General features: G+C 38.4%; 3 protein-coding genes across 6 annotated transcripts; 1 reads left to right on the forward strand and 2 right to left on the reverse strand.

Annotated features, from left to right (window-relative positions):
- Positions 1 to 194: 194 nt before the first annotated feature.
- Positions 195 to 5,240, reverse strand: slc25a23a (solute carrier family 25 member 23a). Of its 4 annotated transcripts, XM_055225762.1 has the most exons (12): positions 5,158 to 5,240; positions 3,867 to 4,063; positions 2,682 to 2,805; positions 2,514 to 2,601; positions 2,329 to 2,440; positions 2,071 to 2,229; positions 1,840 to 1,992; positions 1,539 to 1,652; positions 1,273 to 1,440; positions 1,045 to 1,192; positions 795 to 977; positions 218 to 451 (listed from the first exon to the last, which is right to left on the reverse strand). In XM_055225762.1, coding segments are annotated over exons 1-12 (1,458 nt in total). In that variant the 5' UTR covers positions 5,159 to 5,240; the 3' UTR covers positions 218 to 440. The 4 variants fall into 4 exon arrangements, with proteins under 4 accessions (XP_033828418.1, XP_055081737.1, XP_055081789.1 ...); XM_033972527.2 differs by having other exon boundaries at positions 195 to 977; XM_033972535.2 differs by lacking the exons at positions 218 to 451; positions 2,514 to 2,601; positions 2,682 to 2,805; positions 3,867 to 4,063; positions 5,158 to 5,240 and having other exon boundaries at positions 461 to 977; positions 2,071 to 2,232; positions 2,329 to 2,441.
- si:ch211-196h16.12 (regulator of G-protein signaling 5) lies at positions 5,177 to 7,434 on the forward strand. The gene is made up of 6 exons (XM_033972546.2): positions 5,177 to 5,406; positions 6,081 to 6,323; positions 6,401 to 6,448; positions 6,522 to 6,574; positions 6,794 to 6,957; positions 7,128 to 7,434. The coding sequence occupies exons 2-6, from the start codon at positions 6,280 to 6,282 to the stop codon at positions 7,293 to 7,295; spliced, it is 477 nt and encodes a 158-aa protein (XP_033828437.1). The 5' UTR covers positions 5,177 to 5,406; positions 6,081 to 6,279; the 3' UTR covers positions 7,296 to 7,434.
- Positions 7,435 to 7,502: 68 nt separating this feature from the next.
- c1h19orf53 (chromosome 1 C19orf53 homolog) lies at positions 7,503 to 8,530 on the reverse strand. The gene is made up of 3 exons (XM_033972557.2): positions 8,390 to 8,530; positions 8,110 to 8,165; positions 7,503 to 7,997 (listed from the first exon to the last, which is right to left on the reverse strand). The coding sequence occupies exons 1-3, from the start codon at positions 8,478 to 8,480 to the stop codon at positions 7,851 to 7,853; spliced, it is 294 nt and encodes a 97-aa protein (XP_033828448.1). The 5' UTR covers positions 8,481 to 8,530; the 3' UTR covers positions 7,503 to 7,850.
- Positions 8,531 to 8,603: the final 73 nt, after the last annotated feature.

An 8,603-nucleotide genomic window follows, 5' to 3' on the forward strand; every position in this document is an offset into this window, starting at 1 on the left:
GTCTGGGAAAATGTGTTGGCAACATGCTACCGAATCTCAGTCACTTATTATTCTCAGTGTGCTCACTAGACTGTAATATTATATTTCAAAATAAAAATTAGGCAAATGTAACAACAAAGCCTTCTCAATTGGGTTTGTAGTGTAATTCCCGTCAATAAACATAATAGAAATAACACAATGAATGACGCCTTTTTAAAAAAAATAAATGCAATCCTATTTATTTGATCAGTCAATACATTTCTATGGTAAGTTCAAAACCTACCACAGTTCCAGACACACATAACCTTTAGGCAGACTCAAAAATGAGCATGCAGTGAAGTAATAAATAGTATATAAAACAGTTGCATCATAGTATAGGAGTCTTTGATATTCTCAGTAGTGATAAATTCTTTTACCACCAGTGCTCTTCTTCCTCATTTGTCCATTCGATCAAGAAATTTCTATATGCCACCTAGAAGAACAAAAAATGATACAGTGTACATTCAAGCATATTTTGGTGAATAGAAATGGTCCTTATTACGGTTTACTTGTCCATTTGAGGCCCATGCATCACAGTTTAGGGAGAACATGGCTGATCATGTTCCACACATGCTAAACAAGCATTAATACTTTTGTTAATTTAAAAACAGACTGTCAATATTTTGCCGATGTGTAACAGGCCCCTTATTTGAAAAAGCAAAAACAGAAAAAAATCACACAAACAAGCAGCTGTGAATGCAGAAATCCATTCATAAAATAATGCACCAAAAGAGTCTATTTTGATGGCTCATGCTTTGCTTTTTCTCCTTTCCTACCCTCAATGTCTACTCCCAGGAGTATCCTGGTGTATTCGTAGACAACATATGAAACGGTGACTGCTGGGATGACCTTCAACAGGTTAGGTGAAATTCCTCTATACAGTCCAGTCACACCCTCCTGAGTGACTATATTTCGTAGCAAGGTCAACATGGAAACCTTTGGAGCACCTTTCAATGAAGCTGTGAGGAGGAAATAAAAGCAAAAAGTTATTTGCTTAGTTCAATAGATGCTTCAACAATCTCTTACTTTGTGCCTGCATGCGTGTGCGTATAAGAGCGAGTGGGTAGCTGGCCAGTTGCCCACATGTGCTGGAGACTGCACCACAGCCTACCAGGACCATGACCCCAGGGTCCACCACACCACTGTTTCGACTGAGCCACGTAAACTTCAGCGTCTGCATAGAGGAATATCAGACAAATAATTATACTTATCTCTTTTCTAATCAAAGAGATGCAAGGCTAATGTTTTACTAACCTCATACACGGCCAAGTCAATGCCAGCATATGGAACTATTGCAAGTAAATTTGGTACATAACCCTTGTAGAATGCAGAGAAGCCCTCTTTCTGTAGCATCTGCTTGGCACAGTCAGCCATTCCTGAGTATTGGCCTGTATTGCGAAGTGTCAGCCGTGTCTTTAGAACCTGATTGATTGAGATCATGGTGACTGATAGGGCAATGATAGAAGATCTTTAGTGATCTACTATATTGTGCGTTTTTGTGTTCATTACCCTGTTATTACCTCCATTGGATAGATGGCTGTCTGTGCTGTAGCTCCAGCCAAAGAACCAGCCAGAAAACGCTCATAAATCCTCAGGGGTCTAGTCTGATTATGACCGTGCATCATGGACTTAATCTGGGAATTGGAAAGCAAAAAATACATACTTTGAAACTCTTTACATCTCAACAACACAATGGTGACAATAAGTGAAAACTGGAGAATAGTTATTGGGTCATTAAAGCAACAGCTGAAAGTGGTTCTAAGCTAACCATTAAATTAAAAAAAGCATTACTTTTATATTGTTAATATCTATTACACTTACATGTTCATAAGCAGTGAATTTGATAGCAGTTTCTGGAGCAATTTTGAGAACATTCATGCCATTGCCTCTCCACAGAGACAAAACTCCTCCTTCTTTGAGCATGTACTGAAAACCGCTCAGCACATTTCCATCAAAAAACGAGTAGCTATGTACCTAGAGCACACTTGATGTTATGATTTAATATGAATAGCTTCAAATGACAAAACTGTTCTGTTATTGAATGCAACTTACTTGTCGAAAGACTTTCAGGCGGTCTAAAGGAGCGGTTGCACTCCGAGCTACAAAACCAGCCACTGCTCCAGACATTAGCTGACGCCAAACGTAACCAGACTTCTTCTCTTCCTCTGTGAACTCATCTGGCACAGTCAGCTGCTCCCCTATGTCCAACATCTACTAGGCAGAAAAAAAATGACAGTAAAAGAAAATAACTAAATAAACATAAAATAATTAATGAATACAAAATTCTTTTGATGCAAGTTTTGTTTTTACCACAGAGCGTTTCCAGCATCGGGCCACATCCTCCATGTTGGACACAGAGTTAAATAGGAAGTAATCACGCCACTCAGTCCAGTCTATTGTCATTGTACCATCCTTATCCATACTAAATGGAAAGTTAAAAATACCACTATTGTTACACTTGCATTATGAATTAAAAAAACACTATAAAAACATACCTTTTTAAAATCCTATTGGCGTCCCGGAGATTGACGCTCACACCAATGGTCTGGAGAGAGTGTTGTATCTCTGCTGCATCTATGCGACCTGCACACATTACACATTAAACAATGTTACCACAAGACCATATTTTTAATACATTTATTAATGATAAAAGTATTTTATACCATCATTGTTTTTATCCAAGCTCCGAAACATGATTTTGAGCTGTTTTTCATGGTCACGCAGGTATTGCATGAATTCCTCAACGTCCAGGACACCATCCTGGTTGGTATCTCCAGCTGCTACAATCTGAAAATACACAGTCTAATGCATGAATGTTGTTACAAATACCTTGTTAGTCTGTGGTGTAAATAATTATCATAAAAAACAAAAGTAGATAGTAATGATTAATCATAGGTCAGCATATATATTCTAACTGCCGGTAACTGGTCAAAAGTGTAAATGATCCATATGGTATTCATTTAAAATATCAATATTTTTTGTGCCCGCAACACAGTGGTTATGGTGGTTTGTTTCTTTGACATGTTAGCGTGACATTGCCTTTTACCCTTATGTAATAGCTACTTATTCCAGTGATTCAATTATATATGCAATAATTTTGGTAATATGTAAATCACACTACATCTGTATCAGTAAATGTTTTGTATAAATTTGAAGTTTCACATAGAAAAGAAATAAATGGTGTAACTCCTCTGTAAAAGAAAAACGGCCAAGTTTGAAAGCAGGAAAGGTTACTGTTCTCATCTTGCAAAGTCCTGCTTCTTGTACTAAAATAGACAGTTGGCATTTACATGTACACACGCATACAGATACCAACACACAACTAAAGCAAGTGACACTTGAACCTTCATATTATGTATTATTGTCAACATACAGAGACTGTGTACAAAACATCTGAAATATGATTGAAGACTTGGGCAAAATGGAAAAGTTTTGGTATCTAATGAGGGAAAATTAACAACACTTTTCATGTAATACAGTGGTTCTCAAACTTATCACACCTAAGACAGGAAAGAAATTATTTCCTGAGGGCCATATTTTCATCCAGGCGGGTATTGCTGGGCTGGACCAACACAGTCAGTAATGTAACAAATGCTTATAAGCAAATTTCTGTAAAATATAGGCCGATGCGGCCCCAGGGGTTAAACTTGCTATATTTGTCTAAAACAATATCACACATAAAAGGGATGGATAAGGTAGTCCTAAGTAATGATTAGCACAAAGTAAGACAAAAATATGAGAAGATTTGTCTCTAAATAAAACTAAAACTGCAAAGGGTGAGAATACCACCGTGGATACACATTCCACAGTTTTAGAAACACTGATGTAATAAGTTTTATGTGTTTTACTTTCTCCACGGAGCCTCTGGAGAGCCCTCGAGCTGCAAGTCCTGTCCGTAGTTCACTTATATCAATGTGGCCATCTTTGTTGAGGTCGAATTGGTCAAAGAGCTCTGCCCAACGCTTCTCCCTCTCCTTGTCTAGACCAGGAGATCCATTTTGCTGGCAGTGGGCCCAAGGAATCCAGGTGTAAAAAGGTCCCTTCACTGGACAGAAAGAAGAATGTTAAAGGTTGCAATGTCCCCAAGAATCGGTGTTTAATTTTACTAACCCACCATTATTGACACTTTACCTTTAAATGATCAAATCCTACATTTTCTTTCATTGAAACTGTCTAATAGGTTACTATTGTTTGTATATGGCCAGCTGAATGAAAAATCAATTTAATATGGCAAACAGTTTATATTGAATTTAACGGTTTTAGGAGTGTTTCATTGAACTCAACAACAAGCCTATTTCTGGTTCTAGTAAAATGATCTTGATTATGTTATAAGACATTTTACAGTGATATTATCATCAATAATCGCAAGTATTCCCTAATCCACAATGAGATATCCAAAACTGAAATTGCAAAGTTCCCCTTGAAAAATAGATGATGAAACTGAAGGGGATACCTAAAATAAATAAATTCATTAAACATAGGTACAGTTTAGTGTAACAATAACAAACTAGTTAATAGCATCATTAGACGGACTATTAGTAAAACAACATGTTTGGTCACCTGAACAAAATTTATTCAGTCATTTTTATTAAGTTATTCATATGTTGTTCTCTGCTTGTCTCATAATAGACATTTACATTCAACAATGGTATTAGCCTACATTTTTGTTAATTAATTGGGTTTGAGCTGTAATTTTGCTGTCAGAGGAATGCTGATAACACAAAACCTTAGAATGAAAAGCATGTTTTGAGCTGCCTAGGGTCACAGTCTAGGGTCACAAGTCCTACAGGTCAGAGAACAAGGGCCAGGAAATGTACCACAGTCAAAAACATAGCATTTTTTCTGTCGTAAAAAAGGGAAAACGTGTGTCTTGATGGTAACACGCTTTGGTTCCAGTGTCATCTTACGTTGCTATGGTTACATGGACACCAGTATTTTATGTAATTTCAGTTGGGAGCTTGGTTTTGAGCAATAGCTTACATCTACAGGGCATTACTTTAAAACCAGGTTGTTACTGCACAACTCGATATATGTTTGCATTTTACAGCAACATAAACTTGACATACGAGTTTGTGGTCATAAAATATACAAATAGCCCTAACGTTACGCTTCCTCGTGAGATGTAACATTAACACTCACTCTTGTTTATCTCCCGCAGTAATAACACATCAATGGAGCCATGGGCGCATAACAGCTGCGTCTCTCAGCGGCGAACCGAGCAGTGGACTGTCGGGTTTACAGGACAGGCTTGGACCGTTTCTAGGACCGAGGTCTCTGGGTCCACGCCATGTCGTCCGCTCCGTCCTCAAATCACAGCAAGTCGTCCTCGGTCGTAGAAGAAGCAGGAAGCGGATCGACGGAGAGGCGCACACCCAAAACACTGGACGAGTGAGAAAAAAGCACCTACCAAAATACGGGAGGGACTGAAGGAACGGTCTATGGGACTACCCCACGATAGGACTTGTCAGGGGGGCTAGTGAGTAGGTCTACGGGACTGCACCAGACAGAACTGTCACCACGTGCTATGTTTTTATTTAGCCTCCATGAGCCACAACGACATAACATGGAAAGATGTTCTGCTCCAGTCTTGTGCATAATATCATTCACTAGGCCTGCAAATACACAGAAATTACATATGTATATATAGGTTACGTGAACAAAGATTCAACATTTTGTTTATTAAATTAAAAATTATTATCAAAAAACAATCTTGATTCTATACCTCAATATTGGGAATATTGTTTTGGGGGACATAGAGAGGAGTTGCTTTTTCTACAACCTTTGCTGAGAAAAATATTTGTTGGCCTCGTATAGGGTCACAAAACACTAATAAAACAAATGGTCACTGATTATTTATGTCACAAAGTCTGTTGTTTCTTCACCATGGGTGACTGATGTCTCAGCGCACCTGCGTGTCACTCATCAGGTCATTCTACAACACTGCACTGTATGGACACAGCTTTTAGAAAACCATATACCCCTGACTGACCTCAGATGCTGCTTATCCCCATAATGTCCCCATTATAATTGTACTATTATTGTTCTTGGGACGTTGTTGACAGGTCTGCATGTGCATGGAGGTTGGTCATTCAACTCCAGTCACCACACCTGTGCACTAAAGAGAAGAGATAATCAGGTCTGATAGAGCCACCTCATATAATAAGAACTCTCGTTCAGAAGAGTAAACCAGAGACACAACCTCAGCCAACGTGTTACAGAAATCAACCATTTTTTTCCTGGCAATTCTGAAAGAAAACCTCAATGTGTAAGGGACTTTCCTACCTCCCATCCACATGCCTGGAAAAGTAAGTATTCATTGATAACTTGTAGTCTTAAACCTATATCCATAGGTCTCCTAATTTCTTTGTCACTTCTTGTTCAGGGCTAAAGGGATGCGAGTGAAGTTAAGCCATTTGGCCGATAAAAATAAGTAATTATCTCTCTTTTGTTGAAAGACATATTCATTATTCCTTGGGTATTAACTAAACGTTTTCCTTTTTTAGGAGTGTGGATGGGAAGACTCCACAAGATCTGGATTCCCTGCTCAGCAACAAAAGTAAGAGAGCATCTTGACATTTATTTAAAAATCTTTCTTTCTCTCACTCTCTCTCTCTCTCTCACACACACACACACACATACAGAGGAAATGTTTATCTAATGAAACACTAATAGTTTTATAGTTTAAAGTTCTGGTTAGTAGTTTTAGGGGCTGTTTGTTAAAACTGTACATTGACAAAAGGTATAATCTATTTTTTGTTAAATTACATATTTTCAGACACTCTTCATGCATTTCGTTGCTTCCTGAGATCAGAGTTCAGCGAGGAGAATCTGGACTTCTGGTTGGCTTGTGAGGAATACAGGGTTTCCCCCACAAACGTGAAAAAGTCCAAGGCCTGTGGCATCTACAACCAGTTTATCAATCCCGATGCTCCCCAGGAGGTGAAAATATGCAAAAGAAGATAATATTTTCATGTTATTGTAAGGTCTTCTTCTCTCTAGCTTCTGTTATATAAATATTGTACTGGCTTATTTTGTCATACATTCCGACACCATGTTTGCATAAAATGGGATTTGAGATACATTATTAAGCGGTGGTTGTTCTCCTGTAGGTGAACCTGGATGCCGAAACCAGGGAGGCGCTGTTCAGTGTGATGGAGTTTCCCAGCTCTGATACATTCAACACAGCCCAACAAAAGATCTTCAATCTGATGGCCAAAGACTCCTTTCCTCGATTCCTGCGTTCTACCTACAGCTTGGAAACCATTCGGGCATATTAACTACAGAAATGGTCATATTAGATATTATCATTTAATCTTATCATTGCTGTTCTGAATCTTTGTATGTGGAATATTATTTACTGCAGTATACAGAACTGGAGATGTATTAACTTATTATGGTTCACCTAGAATATATATGCCAAACACTAAGTAAATAGAAAAATCAAATGTGCTTGTTGGATTGTGTAAATGTCAATATTAACAGCGTATCTGACACAGAATGTTGTTTAATGCCAACTCTGAATAAATGTACACAGAACAATGTCTGATGTGGCCTAACCTTGATTTAAGAGCCTTATCAAGCACACAACACAAAGTTAACCTTGGGAGAAGCTGATAGCGAGGGTCTTTTCCAAAGAAATGACATACATTTCTCACTGCAAATCCAATGATACAAATTAATTTGTCATTAGCATTTAGTTAGTTATTAGTATTGCGATAAATACATTAATCATCAGTTTTGTGTAGCATCAAATGTGGTCCATCTCCTTATGATCTAGTAGTATGACGATCATTATTGGCAGTCCAGTTCAGTCCTGTTTAAATGGTGAGCTCCTACTTCGAGCTGGTTCCTGCTTGTGTTGATCCTTGGGAGTCTTTGGTCTGGCTGGCTTTAATCACAGATAGTGGTTTATGCAGAGAAGAGCTGGCCTTCTGTGTCACCTCCTGCTCAATCCTGTTCCGAATGGCCACTTCAAGACCCTAAATAAAAAGAGAGCCATGTGAGAATCCTACAGCTCAAGAGAAGAAAGGGTGCAGAATAACGTGTAAAGGTTGGTTAGTTTAATGAACAGGCATGAAACTAAAGATTTACCTTTTTTAGTTTCTGTTGTTGGACAACTTGAGCCTTCTTGGGTGCAATTATCCTGCCTGAAGGGACAAGGGTTTTAGTTAATGTGTTGTAACAGACATTTTTTGGGCAAATTGTTATTTTGTATTTTACAGAAATTGGCCAATCTGACATTTAATGATTGCTCAAGTTGGCCTTTCTGACGTTTACTCCCTAGAGCACGCGGGACTCACATGTTTCGCCAAATGCTACGGAGTAGCGTGTTAGGTTCAAATAAAAAATAAAAAAAAACCATTGGCATTACCTCCCTTCTTTGGGCCTTTCTGCTTGTTTTGTTGAGGCTTCTTCGAGGCTCCTGGACGTTGAGCTTTAAATTTTTGCGTACCCTGTGCCATTTTCAGTTGTGTTGTTTTATCTTCACGTTGACCTGCCCCGGAAGTCTTTTTACAAGGTGTATAGGTTTGTTATCCGTGATATTAGTGCCATCTATCGGCTGTGTACAGATTTACACGAGGCAA

Source organism: Periophthalmus magnuspinnatus, chromosome 1, assembly GCF_009829125.3.
Source record: "Periophthalmus magnuspinnatus isolate fPerMag1 chromosome 1, fPerMag1.2.pri, whole genome shotgun sequence".
Taxonomy (NCBI): Eukaryota; Metazoa; Chordata; class Actinopteri; order Gobiiformes; family Gobiidae; genus Periophthalmus; species Periophthalmus magnuspinnatus.

Coding starts and splice junctions, on each gene's coding strand:
- c1h19orf53 (XM_033972557.2), bottom strand. CDS start 8,480: ATGGCACAGGGTACGCAAAAATTTAAAGCTCAACGTCCAGGAGCCTCG. Junction 8,166..8,389: donor GAAAGGCCCAAAGAAGGGAG/GTAATGCCAATG, acceptor TTGTCCCTTCAG/GCAGGATAATTGCACCCAAG. Junction 7,998..8,109: donor AACAACAGAAACTAAAAAAG/GTAAATCTTTAG, acceptor CTTTTTATTTAG/GGTCTTGAAGTGGCCATTCG.
- slc25a23a (XM_033972527.2), bottom strand. Junction 2,602..2,681: donor CTTGGATAAAAACAATGATG/GTATAAAATACT, acceptor TAATGTGTGCAG/GTCGCATAGATGCAGCAGAG. Junction 1,193..1,272: donor TTGACTTGGCCGTGTATGAG/GTTAGTAAAACA, acceptor TCCTCTATGCAG/ACGCTGAAGTTTACGTGGCT.
- si:ch211-196h16.12 (XM_033972546.2), top strand. CDS start 6,280: ATGTGTAAGGGACTTTCCTACCTCCCATCCACATGCCTGGAAAA. Junction 6,324..6,400: donor CCATCCACATGCCTGGAAAA/GTAAGTATTCAT, acceptor CTTCTTGTTCAG/GGCTAAAGGGATGCGAGTGA. Junction 6,958..7,127: donor ATCCCGATGCTCCCCAGGAG/GTGAAAATATGC, acceptor GTTCTCCTGTAG/GTGAACCTGGATGCCGAAAC.